Source organism: Aplosporella prunicola (genome assembly GCF_010093885.1).
Source record: "Aplosporella prunicola CBS 121167 unplaced genomic scaffold K452scaffold_6, whole genome shotgun sequence".
Lineage (NCBI taxonomy): Eukaryota > Fungi > Ascomycota > Dothideomycetes > Botryosphaeriales > Aplosporellaceae > Aplosporella > Aplosporella prunicola.
The window spans coordinates 1,004,634-1,019,942 of record NW_022983534.1 but is presented as its reverse complement, the minus strand read 5'-3'; the positions used below and the strand labels follow the sequence as shown (position 1 = coordinate 1,019,942).

General features: G+C 60.7%; 4 protein-coding genes across 4 annotated transcripts; 2 read left to right on the top strand and 2 right to left on the bottom strand.

Annotated features, from left to right (window-relative positions):
• Positions 1–796: 796 nt before the first annotated feature.
• On the top strand, positions 797–6,095 carry K452DRAFT_344811 (uncharacterized protein; the record flags this gene model as incomplete). Its single annotated transcript, XM_033545433.1, has 1 exon — positions 797–6,095. The coding sequence occupies exon 1, from the start codon at positions 1,023–1,025 to the stop codon at positions 6,093–6,095; it is 5,073 nt and encodes a 1,690-aa protein (XP_033400480.1). The 5' UTR covers positions 797–1,022.
• Positions 6,059–9,160, bottom strand: K452DRAFT_349773 (uncharacterized protein). Its single transcript, XM_033545613.1, has 4 exons — positions 8,641–9,160; positions 7,878–8,579; positions 7,279–7,827; positions 6,059–7,214 (listed from the first exon to the last, which is right to left on the bottom strand). Exons 1-4 carry the CDS (start codon positions 9,136–9,138, stop codon positions 6,267–6,269), a joined length of 2,697 nt encoding a protein of 898 aa, XP_033400479.1. The 5' UTR covers positions 9,139–9,160; the 3' UTR covers positions 6,059–6,266.
• A 211-nt stretch (positions 9,161–9,371) lies between these two features.
• Positions 9,372–9,930, top strand: K452DRAFT_266857 (uncharacterized protein; the record flags this gene model as incomplete). Its single annotated transcript, XM_033538813.1, has 2 exons — positions 9,372–9,471; positions 9,563–9,930. 2 exons carry the CDS (start codon positions 9,372–9,374, stop codon positions 9,928–9,930), a joined length of 468 nt encoding a protein of 155 aa, XP_033400478.1.
• Positions 9,931–11,748: 1,818 nt separating this feature from the next.
• On the bottom strand, positions 11,749–14,717 carry K452DRAFT_296160 (uncharacterized protein; the record flags this gene model as incomplete). Its single annotated transcript, XM_033541892.1, has 3 exons — positions 11,749–12,288; positions 12,339–14,315; positions 14,388–14,717. 3 exons carry the CDS (start codon positions 14,715–14,717, stop codon positions 11,749–11,751), a joined length of 2,847 nt encoding a protein of 948 aa, XP_033400477.1.
• Between the last annotated feature and the right edge of the window lie 592 nt (positions 14,718–15,309).

Here is a 15,309-nt window from a genome sequence, read left to right as displayed (position 1 = left end):
CTTCATAATTATCTCTATACCCTTAAAATATAATTACTGTCATACTTTAAAAGGATACTAGAGTACTTATAAATATGTATACCTTCGTATATTATTATTACATACTATTATATAGTATCTTTTTACTTTTGTCAACTTACCTAGCGCCTCTAGCTGTAACGTGGTAGTTAGCTATATCTACCCTGTAGGCATAGTAGATGAAAGAGTAGGCAAAATATGTAGAAGGAATAGATAGGTATATTACCCAGAGCCCTATCGCACACAGTCACCCAGCGACAAGTATACTGCATCGCCAGGTGCCTAAGGCCCTGTCGGGAGAAGCATACCGCATACCGAACATAGCGTTGATTTTTCCAAATTATCTGCGTCCGGACTCGACGGTGCCGGAGCCCGCAGCCACCAGGTCGCGTATGTACCAAGACGAGGTGCTGTTTGTAAGCGGAAACGATATACCACTCTATTATCGCACGGGTGTTGTCTCAAGAAGCAAGGAAGCGGCATAGCTGCAGCCTGGAGGGCGACACCGGGGTAGAGGTTGCGGGCGGGCATTGACACTTGATTGGGAGGCATACATCTGCAAGGTAAACCGAGTGGTTAATAGCCAAGAAGCAGGATTTCTGTCGAGAGGTGGTCAATGAGTTTCAGGCAGAGTAACATCATGGAGTTAGGAAGGCGATGCCGCTATCATGGAAGCGGTCGAAAAGCTTTCCGGGTAGGCAGAGCGCACCTAGCCCTCAATAAACCGACCACGCCCGCCGACATGACTGAACGATACCTCCCCCCCCACGACACACTCTCAGGCCAGACACCTCAAAAGCCCAGAAACGCGCCTCCGCAGCCCCCGAAAACCATGGTCCGGCAGCGAAACACCCAACCCAGCGCCAAGCACACACAACGGGCGGTGATCCTTTGTCCTCAACTTGCAGGCAGGGGCACCGTTTTCATCTCTTTGAAAGCGCATCCCGCAGGCTCAAAGGCGTACCGTCGCCGGAACCAGGTGCGCAACAAAGGGCATTGGGGCCATGGGCGCGCGCGTGCTTTATAACGCGCTTCGAAGCAAACCTCCCGCCTTCTCTCTTCTTCACCACCACCACAGCACCAGCACGTTCGACCGGCTTCTTGCAAGAGACACAAACACAAACAGCAGCACCAGCACCATGGGCCGAGTGACTAGAGCGAATAAATACCCCTCCCCGTCGTTGGAGGACGAGGGCAATTCGAAACAGAAACAAAAACCGAAACCCAAGGCGAAGAAAAACTCAACGCAAAGCGGCGGCGTGAAGAAGAAGAAGCCCTCGGCAAAGAAACCGTCTAAGAACACGCGCGCGGTCAAGTGCACAGTTAACCCACGCGCCGAAGACGAGGCGCAGAGGGACGACGAGGCCATAGAAGAGGGCGAGCACGACAACAGCAACAACGCCAACAACGCCGCCACCAACAACCACAACAACCCCCGCTTCGGCGCCTACTACGTCGCCACCGCCAACCCCGCGCCCCCTCGGGGCCGACACCGTAGCGAATCCGCCTCCACGATCGCAAACACGGACAACAGCCCCGACAACAGCCAGCTGCAGCGTCACCTCACGGAATCCGCCTCCACAATAGCGAACACGGACAACAGCCCCGACAACAGCCAGCTGCGGCGGCACCGCACCGAGTCGGCGAGCCCGCGCCCGCGGCCGCAGGACGACGACAGTGGCCCAGCGCTCAGGCCGGGCGTTGTCGATCGGGCAATCCCGCTGAGCGAGCAGCATCTTGCCGACTATCCGCTTGTGTCGACCGCGGGCATTCATATGTCGCCCGGGACGCGGAAGCGGAGGAGAGAGGAGGCGGAGGAGGAGGAGAGGAAGGGGGAGGCGGATGAGGCATGGCTGCGGGAGGAGGTGCGGCGGCAGCAGGAAGAAGAGGATGAGTTTGCAGAAGAGGAGGAGGAAGAGCAGGAAAAAGAAGAAGAGGAAGAAGAAGAAGAAGAAGAAGAAAAGCAAACAAACAACCCCGCTGCTCCTCCCCCTGGCAATCCACCTCCACCACCTCGCCGCACCATGCCCCGGCGCAGCCCGCACCAGCTCCCAAACTACCCTCTCGTCAACACGAACTGGGCGGCGTGGGACGTGCAGCGGCAGGAGCGGGAGAGGCGGGAGCGGCGAGAACAGGGAGAGCAGCGAGGACAGCGAAATGTGTTAAGGCGCCGACAGCTGCAAGAACGGCTGCGAGAGCGGGCAGAGCAGCAACGATTGCGAGAGCAGACTGAGCAGCAACGGCTGCGAGAGGAGCAAGAGCTGGCAGAGCGGCAACGACTGCGAGAGGAGCAGGAGCAGGCAGAGCAGCAACGATTGCGAGAGCGGGCGGAGCGGCAACGACTAAGAGAGGAGCAGGAGCAGGCTGAGCAGGCTGAGCGGGCAGAGCGGCAACGCCTGCGAGAGCAGCAAGAGCAGGAAGAGTCGGCAGATCAGGCCTTGCAGCATGTGCTGCAAGAGCAAAGGATGCTAGACCGGCAACGGGCAGAGCGGCAACGATTGCGAGACCGGGAAGAGTCGGCTGAGCAGGCCTTGCAGTACGTGCTGCGAGAAGAGCAAAGGCTGCTAGACCTAGACCAGCAACGACTGCGACAGCAGGCAGGACAGCGAGTGCTGCGACAGCAGGCAGGGCAAAAGGCGCAATTCTACTCCAAGTTAGAGCGCGAGCGGCAGCAGCAAAAGCAGCAAGAAGCAGCCGACTGGGCGCGTGTGCGCAAGGAGCAAGACCGCGAGTCCTCCCCCACGCGCAGAATCCAGCTTGCGCTCGAGCAGCAACTGGAGCACAACCGGCGGCGAGCGGCGTACATGGCGCGGCTCGAAAGGGAGGACTACCACAACGCCGACGCCGAAGACGCCGACGCCATTTCCGCGCAGTTCCGCCTGCGTGCGTACACGGGCGAGCAGGCCCGCGATACCCGCGTCGTGCTGCACCCGACGCTGCCGGCGCTGCTGGCAGAGTTCGTCTCGCACAAGCGCGTGTACGGCTCGTTGAAGGAGCGCGCGCATTACGGGCAGGCCCGCTGGCAGCGCTGGGAAGAGCTGGTGCCGCAGCTGGTGCAGAAGCGGGCGGTGGCGTACAGCGAGCAGGACGGCGCGACCATGACGCGCGACGTCGAGCTCATGGAGCCCTCTGTCGCGAAGGCCGAGTGGGCGGTGCTGGGGCGCAAGGGCGAGAAGAAACGCAATACCCTAAGGCTGGGCAGCTACCTCAGCTACGACGAGCAGTTCCTGTCGGCGCTGCTGGTCGTGTCGGGCCCGGTTACGCTCGTCGGCACCGGCTCTGGCGCCTGCGAGCACGACGCTATTGCGCTGCAGATGTGCGCGCCGCGCCTCGAGCTGCCCGCCGAGATGGACTATGCGGTCATGGCGGACCGGCAGGCTGTCAATGTCAGCGACGGCATGCACCCGGACCTGCGGTACAAGGCGCGCGAGTGGCTGGGCGTCGCGCAGCCGCCGCTGGTGGCCGCCGCAGCAGGAGGAGGAGGAGCCGCCAACCCAGCCACAACGCCGCGCGCCATGGCGTACATAGCGCGGCAGCGGCTGCTATTCGAGACGGTGCTGCTGGAGGCATCCACGCGGGCGCGCACGGCGGGCAAGCGCGCCTGGCTGCGGCTTACGGACCCGCCGGCGCCGGTGCCCCTGCCCACCGAGGAGAGTCTGGAGCGCAACGTCGAGCCGCGCTCCTCGAGCGAGTACGCCGAGTTCTACATGGAGGCGCTGACGCGCGCGCTGCGCAATCTCGTGCGCCTCCCGCATGTGGCCGTGCTGGAACTGACGCACTTCTTGAAGCCGACGGAGAGGCGCGTCAGCGAGCTCCGCACCGCGGCCGCCGAGCATGCCGTGCGTCTCGTGTTTAGCTGCCGGGCTGTGGGCGCGCGACTGCTGCGGCGGAGGGAGGATAGGGGTGAGAGTGAGAGTGAGGACGGGGAGGAGCAACAACAGGAACGGCCGAGGAAGAAGCAACGGCGAACCAAGTCCGCAGAGAAAGAGAAAGAAAAAGAAAAAGAAGACAACGACGACGAGGCATTGCGCAAATACCTCCTCGTCGTCACCTACACCAACAACGGCAACTCCCTCCCCGGCGGCCTCCCCTACTGGGCCCCGCCCACGGGCTCGCAGCCCAAGCACCCGCTCACAGCCGCGCAAAGCGCCGCCCTCGCCCTCGCGCACAACAGCAACCTCGCCCGTGTCCACAACCCGCTCTACAACAACGCCTTCAGCACGCGCATAACCGTGCTGCACACGCCCTCGCTCCCCCCACCGCCACTCATCACACGGCCCATCGCGGTCCCCCCTCCCCACCCCTCCCTGACGACGCACCACTGGCTTGCGCGCCTGCACACCCACCCCGCCCTCTTCCCGCTCCTGCCCCAGCGCGCCCACCCCTTCGCCCTGCCCCAGCCCCCCTACCTCCGCCCACCTTACCCCGTCCCCCACCTCGCCGCCCAGGACGCCCTGCAGAACTACATGCACGCCCCGCCCGCAGACCTGGTGCGGCACAGCGCGGTCCTGCACGAGCACCGCCCCGCCTTGGACCAGCGGCACAGACGCACCCTGTTCGTGGCGGCGCTGGGGGCGGGCGCCGGCGTCGTGCCCGTCACTGCTGACGCCGCTGCCGCTGCCGCTGCGACGGGGCAAGCGCCGCCGCAGCCCCTCCCCGCTGTCCTCAGCGGCGCAGCAGCCTCCGTGCTCGTCACCGAGGCCATGCGCGCGCACCTCGGCGCCGCGGCCACGACGTCCGGCCGGCCGTGGGCGGGCTGGGACAACGTGCCTATCATCACTGACGCAGCAGGAAGCGTAAACGCAGGCACGCACGCCTACCCCGCCGCCGACGCGAACCCCGCCTCCTGGCGCGTGTACCGCAACGCCGCGCTGACACTCACGCACACGTCCCACGCATCCGACGTCGCCACCGTCCCCGGGGCTGTGCTTATCGCCGTCTCTACGGCAAAAGTAACACGGCGCGTCGACCCGGCCACTGCGGCAGCGGTGGAAGATCTCTGGAAGCGCGGGGGCGGGGTGGAGCGGGTTCGGCGAGAGGCCGAGGACGAGAGGCGCGCGGCCGCGGCCGACGGGCGTGCGCCCGAGAGGCAGAGCCAGAGCGGCGCCGCCCGGGGAGAGACAAGGACGGTGCACGAGGAAGTCTCGCTGCGCGTCATGCTCTGGGCGGGCGAGGCGCGGACGCAGGGGCTCTGGGGCAGCGGGGTGTGGGTGCGCGCGTGGGAGGAGGAGGTGCCGGGGGCGAGGGAGGCGCGCGCCAAGGAGAGGGTGGAGGGGGCGAGGGTCGTGCTGGCTGCCAATGGGCCTGGTGCGGATGGTGGTGGAGCTGCTGCTGCTGCTGGCGCAGGACTAGGACTGGGACTGGGTCTAGCTGCCGCGGCCAGGAGAGGAGGTGGTGCCGCCGGAGCAGCAGGCGCAGCAGTAGGCCCCGTCCCGGCAGAAGAGCGGCTTCGGCGCCTGCGACAAAAACAGCCCACGCCGCCGCCGGGGAAGCAGCCCTCGCTGCCGGACACCGTGGTCGGGCCTTCGCGCTCGCGCTCCCTGTCCCAGCGGGCAGAGGCGGCGCTATCGAGAGGACAGCGCCAAGCACAACACCAACACCAACACCAACACCAACCACAACCACAAGCGCAGGCGCAAGCGCAAGCGCAAGCTGAAGCACAAGCCGAAGCTCGAGCTGAAGCACACGCACAAGGCCGCGTCGACTACCTCGTCACGGCCTCCAACCGCCTCCTCGCCCTCAACACCGCAGCCAACTACTGGGACCTGTTTGCGGGCGAGATGGTCAATGCCGCCGGGCCAGAGAACTATATGACGGATGCGGCGGGCGTGGTGATGAAGTGGTATGAGGGGAGGAAGGCGTGGGGTGTGGTTGAGGGGGGGAGGGTGGTGGTGTGGGAGGGAGGGGAGGAGGTGGGTGGGGGGGTTGCGTACGAGGGGGAGGAAGGGTTTGGAGGAGGGGTTGAAGGGCGAGAGGGACAGATAGAGGGTGGGTGGGGCCAGGGCGGGAAGGCGAGTGCGGAGTGGGTGCAGGGTGGGGGGGTGAATAGGGGGGAGTCTTATGATGTGGCGGAGTAGTGTTGCGGAGTAGGTAGGGTGGTGGTGGTTGTAATGGAATGCGGGGGTGGGTGTAATGTGATTTGTAAGAGACGCGTCTGGAATAGACAGAGAGACAGAGACTGAGACTGAGCCAGAAATTGAGAGACAGCGAATAAGAAAAGCGCTTTCACCTACCTACCTACCACCACCCTATTTCCGCACAGCAAACCCCCCACCCCCAACCTCCACAAGCACGCCCTCCTCGACCATCCCCCACAACAGAACCGCGACCTCCTCCCCACCAAACGGGAACCCCCCCGGCAGCGCCATCTTCAGCATCATAGTGACGCGGCCCGCGTCCATGCGGCCCTGGTTCGTCAGCATGCCCAGCACAAACTGGCGGTACACCTGCAGGTTCTGCAGCAGGACGTCGTGCTGGCTCTTTACTGCGGAGACCGTGTCGGCGGCTTCGGCTGCTGCTTCGGCTGCTGAAGCAGCGGCGCCAGAGGAGGAGGTGGAGGCTTGGTCGAGCGTTTCCAATGTTGTGTATGTGTCTGGAGACGTTTCGAGCAGCACGAGCTGCCCGACCCAGAAGCGCAGCGCCGCGCGCAGCAGGGTCTCGTCCATCTCCAGCTGTTCCTCGAGCTGTTCCACAGTCTTCGAGACCGGGGTCGGCAGCGCAGGCTCCGGTGGCGCAGCGCCGACAGCGCGCAGGCGGGCGTGGCGCTGGCGTTCTTTCTCGTCTAGGGCAGCGTCGTCGTCCTCGCTCTCCTGGAACGCGTACACGACGCACGCCTGCCAGGGCAAGACATCCAGCACGCGCGTGCGGTCCGCGAACGCCAGCTCGACGCGCACGCGGCCCAGAGCCGGCAGCCAGCGGAGCTTGCGCATGTCTTTGATGGCCTCGAAGCCTTTTTCGTAGGCGACCATGGCGGCGCGGATGGGTTGCGGGAGGGCGAACTCGTCTTCGCGCAGGGCGGGCCAGAAGAAGGCGGACAGGATTTGCGCCGAGAGCTCTGGTGATGAGGGGTGGTGGGTGAGCGTTTGCTGGATTTGCTTGTTCATGCGCTTGGATTCTAGCGCGTCTTTGAGCATTACTTCGCAGGCTTGCAGGTTCGTGTCGCCGAGGCGGAGCTTGAAGAGTTCGAGGAGTTGGATCTGCGGGTGCGTTAGGTTAGTTCACTCATAGCAAGTCGAATGCAGATAGATGAGTGTGACTTACCTCCTTCTCAAACTCCGAGTCCTCGTTCTTAAGCAAGTGCTCGCCGAGAATATTCTTCAGCTCGTTGATAAAGTCCTCGCGCTCGTACAAGCTCAACAAATACGCCAGCACGTTCTCCGACTTGGCCTTTTTGAACTCTGGCGACGCGTCCACGGGATCAGGCAGCCAGTCCATATTCGCCCAGTCCAGCTCCTGGTCTTGCTCTTCGATGTTCGACTCAAAGGGATGCAGCATCTCGGCCGCAATCTCTATGCTGATGTCCGGACCCGGGTCGATCCTGTTGCCTTCGTCGTCCTCGACGTCCGCAAGCAGACTCGACACGATGATGCGCGCCGTGTCTTCGCGGTCGCGCAGGTAGCGTCGGACGGGCCTGGCGACCTTTTCGAGGAGAATGCCTTTCGGGTCCAGCTCGACAAAGGCGCGGATGACGTAGATGTACGTGTCTAGGATATGCGTCGTCGTGGCACCGGCGTGCAGCAGGCGCCGAACCACTTGCTGCAGGAAGGTGTTTGTGAGGTGGTTCCGAGCGGCGGGTGTCGTGATGTACTCCTACGATAATCAGTAAAGGCCATCGGTTCTCAACCCCAGAGCTAGCCTACCTTTAGGTCCAGGATTGCTCCCAACGACCGGTCCCAGTTCACAATGTAGTCGAAGAGGTTCTCCACCCGCGCCCTGCCCAGTCTGCCAACCGCCATGTCGACCCACTGCTGGACCTCGCTGTCGATAAGCTCCTGGTCGCCGCCAGTCAAGTAACCCATGATCTCCCTGACAATCGGTGCATACGCGTCCTTGACCCATTCTTTCAGTTTCCGCGTGACGGCCTTCCTGCCATACCAGTCCACCTTCATATAGTGGCTGGCAATGAACGTATCCATGAGATTGTCCATCGCATGCGCCGCCGCTCTTTGAGCCTGATCGCCACCCAGCCCGACCTCTTGCATCTCTTTCAGAATCCGCATAGTCTTGGACCAGTGGCTCCGACTGCCACGGTTGGCATCCTTCCTCGCGTCTCCGCCGTCGGCACAATCCTGCCCACGCAGCCTAAACAGCCGACACCCGGCATCGTAGAGGACGAAGCTGAGGGTCTTAGCAAAGCGGTGCTGCGGCAGCGAATGCAGCACGGTAGCATGATGCTCCCTGCGAAACTTATTGCATACAGCCCTCTGCTCATGCTCGCCCACGGCCGCCCTCAAAACGGGGCCGACATGATCCGTCAAAGGCAGCAAATAAGCCGCCTGCGCGGCCGCGAGCAGCTCGACCGACTTCCTGAGCACCAGCCCCGCCCTGCCCGTCTCAATCGGCTGCGCACACCTGCATTAGCCTCGCGCTCGCGCGCCCAGTGCCAGAACTTGCCCCACGTACATGGTCCCACAGGCGCCCCAGCGCCGGCCTCACGTGCGTTGCGAAATGGCCCCCCACCTCGCTCGCATACCACTCCAGCAGTCCCCCGCCTGGCTGCCCAGCCCCATTGCTTGTGAGCAGAAATTGCAGCGCCTCGTGCGCTTCGGTGTTTAGGCGTCGCCGGCCCCGCGCCTGGTGGGGTAGCGTGTCGGGGAGCGCGAGGGCGCGCGTCGCGATTGCCCAGGCATGGGCGCGGTCGTCGTGTGCGTGTGGCTGCGATGTCGAGTGGTGATGGGTGCGTGTCGAGGCGCGGCGGTCGTGGCTGCGCGTCGCGTAAGCTGAGGATGGCGTGTCTGGGCCGGCGGTGGAGGCGTCGTGCTGGTGTTGTTGCTGCGGCGGTGCGGCGGCGGCGGCGGCGGCGGTGGTGATGATGTTGCTGCTATTGCTGCTGTGGCTGGCGAGCGGGAAGACGGAGGCGAAGACGAGGTCGCGGTGGGAGGGAGCTGCTGTAGCAGCCATTGCGGGCCGGGCTGTGATTGTATTGCAGGTGGTGGTGTTTCCGGGTAGGAGGCAGGATAACGACGTAACGAGGCGCGCGGAATCACGTGTGTCTGACGAGCGCAAAAGTTGCAAGGCTTGTGGGTGCCAAGTGCCCCGCCTCGAGCCAGTCAGAGACCGACGCAACCTCAGCCTACAAAACTGACGCAGACCGCCTCTCTCTCGACCACCTCTCATCCACTCCACCCACCACCATGCCCAAGAACAAGGGAAAGGGCGGCAAGAACCGCAGAAGGGGCAAGAACGAGAATGACCGCGAGAAGCGCGAGCTCGTCTTCAAGGAGGAAGGCCAGGGTGCGTCACACACACAACACAGCCACCCCTCGCCGTCCCTCACGCCCACCTCACCTCCCAAAAACCCCCGTACTAACGCACCCCCGAACAGAATACGCCCAAGTAGTCAAAATGCTCGGCAACGGGCGCCTAGAAGCGCAATGTTTCGACGGCGAAAAGCGCCTGGCCCACATCCGCGGCAAGATGCGCAAGAAGGTGTGGATCAACCAAGGCGACATCATCCTGCTGTCGCTGCGCGAGTACCAAGACGAAAAAGGCGACGTCATCATGAAATACAACGCCGACGAAGCGCGCTCGCTCAAGGCCTACGGCGAGCTGCCCGAGACGGCCAAGATCAACGAGACCGACACTTATGGCGGCGAGGGCGACGAGGGCGGCATTGGCTTCGAGTTTGATGAGGATCGCGATAGTGAAGACGAGGGCGAGGGCATCCGTGAGCAGGATATTGATGATATTTGAGCGAGTGGGGGCGTGGAAGTGGAAGGGAGGAGCGTGCGGTGCGTGCGTGGGCGGTGCGCTTGCGTGCTGTGGTTGCGAAGGCGCCGCGTTGCCCATCGTGTGCAGAGCTGTGTGTCGTTTTTCTCGTTGCTTGCCTGTCGTCGGCGTCGTCTACGGCGGCGCCGGTTTCGTCAGATGCGTCGTCGGAGGGTTGTCAAGTCATCAAAAGCAATCCATTCAGCGGTAGTAGGTAGTGGCGCGCGGCAAGGGTACCAAAACCCCCACAGCCACCACCATCACCACCACCACAATCAACGATCAAACTCCCTAGTCAGCAACGAAAACCGTCAAGTCAAGGAAAGCAAAGCAAAGGAACCGAACGGCAAGGAAAAGGAACGGAGAGCGAGAAAAGGAGAGAAAGTGGGAGAGAGAGGGAGAGACTATAGTAGCTCAGCCAGCACTGCGTCGGCAAGCATACCTATCCACAACCCTGCTCCTGGTACATAACCCCCTCACAATAAAAATGCATGGAGGCGTTTCTGCTACTAGCTAGACGGCACGGCACACAGGGGCTAGGGTTTTCTTTCTTTTTCTTTCTTCTTTCTTCTTTCTTCTTCTCTTATCTTCTTATTCCTCTTCGTGTTCTGGTTTTTTTTTTTTTTTTTTTGTTTTCGCGCTCAAAAAGAACCGGGTTTGATAACCAATGTCACGAACCTGCACTTTTACATACCTCGTTGCACACAAAATTGCCCACACTACACACTACAAACTCTGCACACATACTGCCCACACACCACACACACACAACACACACTACGCACAGAGAAGCTCGCATGTTCCAAGTCATCGCATTATTACCATCTCCTACGCACTCCCGGCCCCTTCTCCAAAAGCCCCAAGCCCCAAGCCCGCCCGCCGCTCGAGAGGAGCCGCGTTTGCCACGTCCCCGAAATGCCAGTGCCAGTGCACCCCCTTCGCCGTCTGACACGACACACCACACCACCACCACCGCTCCCCAAAGAAAGAAAATAAAAAACCCCCCTCACCCCACAGCATCACTCACTCCCCCTTCCCCTTGCCTCCCCACGAGCTAGGTAGCTTTTCCCAAAAAGCCCACTAATCAGCGAAAAAAACGCCTCGTCACTTTAAAAAGTCGTCAAAGCCGTCAATCAGAGAAGATGTGCTAAAAGACGAGGTCGAATCGAAAAAGAAGAATCGAAGAGAAAGAAGAGAAAGAAGAGAGAGAGAAAAGAAAAAGGAGTCGAAGAAGAAGAGGAAGGGAAAAAAGGGAGGGAGAAAAGAAAGTAGCAAAAAGAAAAAAGAATTAAGCAGGACCAAGCACCCAGCAAAGCAGAAAAAGACCAAGAAAAGAAAAACGCCCAGTACCGCCCGATAGTTCCCTCACCCGCCCTGACCCCGGCCCCAGGAAATAAAATACGCTAGATAGATACCCGCACACGCTGCCTGCCTGCCTGCCTGCCTGCCTGCCTGCCTGCCTGCCTGCCTGCCTGCGTGTCTGGAACGACGAAATGAGTATGGAAAGAAGAGAGAAAAAGAAGGGACCGAGAGCCGCCGAACGAGGATATAATAATGGAGGCGCGGACGCGGTTGGAGAAGAAGATGAGAAATGGTGAAGGGGGTGGAACGCAAGAGCAGGGATAGCAGCAGCACGAGCAAAGAACCAGAAGAAGAAGCCCACGCGTTCTTCTTGCCCCGTCCCCAGCCAAGCCAAGACAAGACGACGGAAAGCCAGCCAGCCGCCCGCCCCAGCCACCAAGACACGAAAGCGCAAAGCAAGCAAGCAAGCAAGGACTTGCCTCGCCTCGCCGCGCCCCGCCCTCACAGCCGCCCATGCCTAGCCTTGAAGATGGCGACCTTGTCGTCGTAGAAGAGAATCTCCCTTAGCCGCAGCCGCGACCCGCTCCCCCGCCCATCATCACTATGGACAAAGCTCTCGTCATCGCTCTCATCGTCGAACGCGTCGTCGGGCTCGTCTTCCTCGTCGGAACCACCCTCCTCCGTCTCCTCGCCGTCCTCCTCTTCGACGTCCTCTTCGTCGTCAACGTCGTCCTCGTCGTCCGTGAAGCCCAGTCCGTCGCCCCCGCCGCCTACGTGCTGTCCGAAGGGGCTGCCGCTGCCGTCCAGCGTCATGCTGCTGCTCTCGCTCGAGCTCGGGTGCTTGTTTTCTAGCACTTCGAAGCACTTGGTCGAGATGCCCATGTAGCAGATCTCGAGCTCGGGCCGCAGGGCAATGATATCGACGATTTGGAGAGCCAGCTCGCGGGGGTCGATGTTGTTGCCGTGCGCGTGGTCGGCCACGTGCGGGATGTAGAGGCTGCGGACGTGCGGGATCTGGGGCAGGCGTTGGAGGAAATAATGCTGCTTGCTGTCAGTAACAAAGCAATAAGCCAGGTGCGCGCATTGCTTACCCAGTCGTGGTAATCAATCGTGACCGCCAATTCCCGAAGCTGGGGCATGCGGCCACTGGTTATGAACGTAATAATATCGCGAGTCAACATCCATCTCCTCCACCTGGTCGACGGGTGTCCATCGGCTCCCCTCTCACTGCTGTCGATCATGACTTTCTTCAGGCTCGCACGATGCCGACGCAGGGGCCCGCGGAAAATCGACTCGACCGAGACGGAAGAATGATAGGAACGGTCTTCTTGCAGGAACAAGACCTCGAGACTGTTCGGTGCCAGTGTCTCTTTGAGGAAAGAGATTAGAGAAGATGAAACGGTGTTGGTATGGATTTTCTTGAGGTTCAAACTGTACTCGTAACGGGTGTTCATTGAGGATCTGGGACTCTTAGAAGGCGATCCGGACGCGTAACTTGAAGGCATAGGCCGAGGCGTGTATTGACGGCGCAGAGACTTCCATAATTGCTCGTGGTTGTTGCAGTTTAGCAGAGTCAAGGTCGAAAGAATTGTCCAGTCAAAGGCGCGAAGTAATACGGGGACAGAGAGCGGGACCCGCTCCAATTCCAATATTTCAAGCTTTAGCTTGTTGTTGAGAATTGGACCGAGATTCTTCTCTTGCTCCCGGCGCTGCCTATCAATCTTCGAAGCACCTCCTCCATGGCGCTTCCGGCCGTGAACAGGCGAAGATGCCGCTGAAGATGGTGCCGTCGAATAAGAGGAATGTCCTGATTCGTCCAGTGCCTGGGCTCCTGTGCCTGTGGTTTGCGAACCATACATGCCACCATGGGGATGGGCAATCGGTACGGCAAATGGATTGTTGGTGTCTTGTTCGCGATCCAGGACGGTTTCCTCCGGAAGGTTTAGGTTACTTTTCGCCGATAACGTGCCAGCCATGAGTGCGCGATCCACTGCGCCGAGCTTCTCTTCGCTCTCAGAATTCCGCCTCATGTTGTAAACTCTTCCCACCAATATTCCTAGCACACCACCAAGCCTCTTCTCTCCAATTTTGCTTGCAGCAGTCCATGTGGTGCTATGGTCGACTTGCTGGACCCCGTCACCCTCCCAGACATTCACCCAGTCCCGCTCATGCTCGTGAACATGTCGTGCAACACCAATCCTAAGTTCCCGTAGCTTCCTCTGTGATCTTCCGATAAGAATCGCCATCTCGTCAAGGTAGGGGAGCTCGTCGATATCCAATACGCTAAGGCTCTTTAGCGCGGGTATTACGGAGAAGGTGGGGTGTTCCACGCGGTCCATTGCCGACATGAGAAGTGGCGCGGGCTGCACAGCGGGAACAACAATCGGTGCCTGAGCCACGCCAGCCCCGCTGACATGGTGAGCATGGTGGGGCGGAGGGGGCGGTAAGTTGTTGATCGGCAACGGCGGAGGTACCACCGGTCCGGTGATGTCCGCCTGAGAGTTGTCGTGCCAGCGAATCCAAAGGCGCTCAAGTCTGCAATCCTCTCCGTCGTCGCGCTCAGCCAACGACGATAGCGCCAACCAAACATCCCTCAACACGCCCGTTGGCATGTCCCAGACAAATGTCTCCAGATTGTGCATCCTGGCTACCGCAATAGCAACCAACGTGCCAAGCATTTTGCCCCCTTCTTTAGTTATGAGGTACTCCTGCACCCATTCCGGGGGGCCGTTTCCTAGAGAGAACTTCTTCGTGTAACGCGCAAAGTGGTTGCCCCGGCGGCGTTTCGGCAGTGGGAAGGGGTCGTCGTTGGTGGGCTTTGGTCTGTTGTACCTTGCCGACGTCTGCTCGCGATAGGCGCGTTGGGCGGGCGATTCGCCGAATATCTCCTCGCCCATGACGAGCGTAGCAAGGCCGTAGGTCAGCGCGTCGACGCCGGATCGCGGTTCGGTGTGCGCGGCATTGTCAGGCCAGACAATGTCGAAGCGGGAGTAGATGCAGGGGATCGTGAGAGCGTGCAGCGCCGAGTGGCAGAGAGCGAGTGATGTCAAGTCGTTGGTGTGCGGCAGCTGCAGCAGCTGATTAGCAATCAAAGGGTGCTCTGGAGCATGGGGGTATGTGTGGGTTGCGCTCTCACTCACGTTGTCGATGATGCCTCGCAGAATGTCAACGGGCAGGTCGAGGAGTTGCAGCGGAGCCTTCTTCTGCGCGATCGAGTTCCATTCCTGCTCCTTGCCGTTGAGGAGCTTTGATATAGCTTCACGGGGATGCGACATGTCGCCTTCGGAGGGATCGTCACTTGGTAGGCGGCCAGGCGCAGTGTCGTGATTGTGCGGTGATGGAGGTGCTCTGGAGTCATGCGCCGGCTTGTCCGATGGCGACGCGAACCGGTCGATGGGCGACTCCTCGGCGGCGGGAGGCGTGAAGAGGCCGTCGGGCTCCGTGTACGGGCTAGGCGGGGAGGACTCCATGGTAGACGGTTTGTTTCAAGGGTCGCGCCTCGTTTGCGTGAAGGAGGAAACGCTCATGGGCGGAGCGCATGCACGTGGGTGAAAGCAATCGGGAATTCGGGGCTAAGAAAGGCGGGCCAGGACGAGCATTTGCAGGAGGTAAGATTGGCGGGCTGCGAAGTACAAATGGTCGCTGGGGATGGATGCGGAGAGCGAGGCTCATGCCTGGGATCCTAGCCTTGGCACCCGCCACCCGGGGATCCTTTTGGTGGCGCGCGCCCCCCGGGGGGGAGGTTGGGGTTGCCAGTCCGCACACCCAAGCACCCTTTACACCCAGCTCGACCAAAGATTGATCCAAGCGATTCCGTGATAAAATAATACTAGGTATAGTAAAATCCGATAGCCGCGATTGCTACGTCCCTTTGGCCCATGTCCGCCAGTCCATCACCACCGCAAACGTACGTCCCGTCCTTCACATGTGCTCCGTACTACATAAGGTATATACCTTGCATCTGTACTTGCTTTTTGCACCGCCCATAAGAAGCCACCATCTGCACGGCATCTTGGGCGCTTACCCTAATTAATCTACTGTCCCTATTATCGTGTGTCCCAC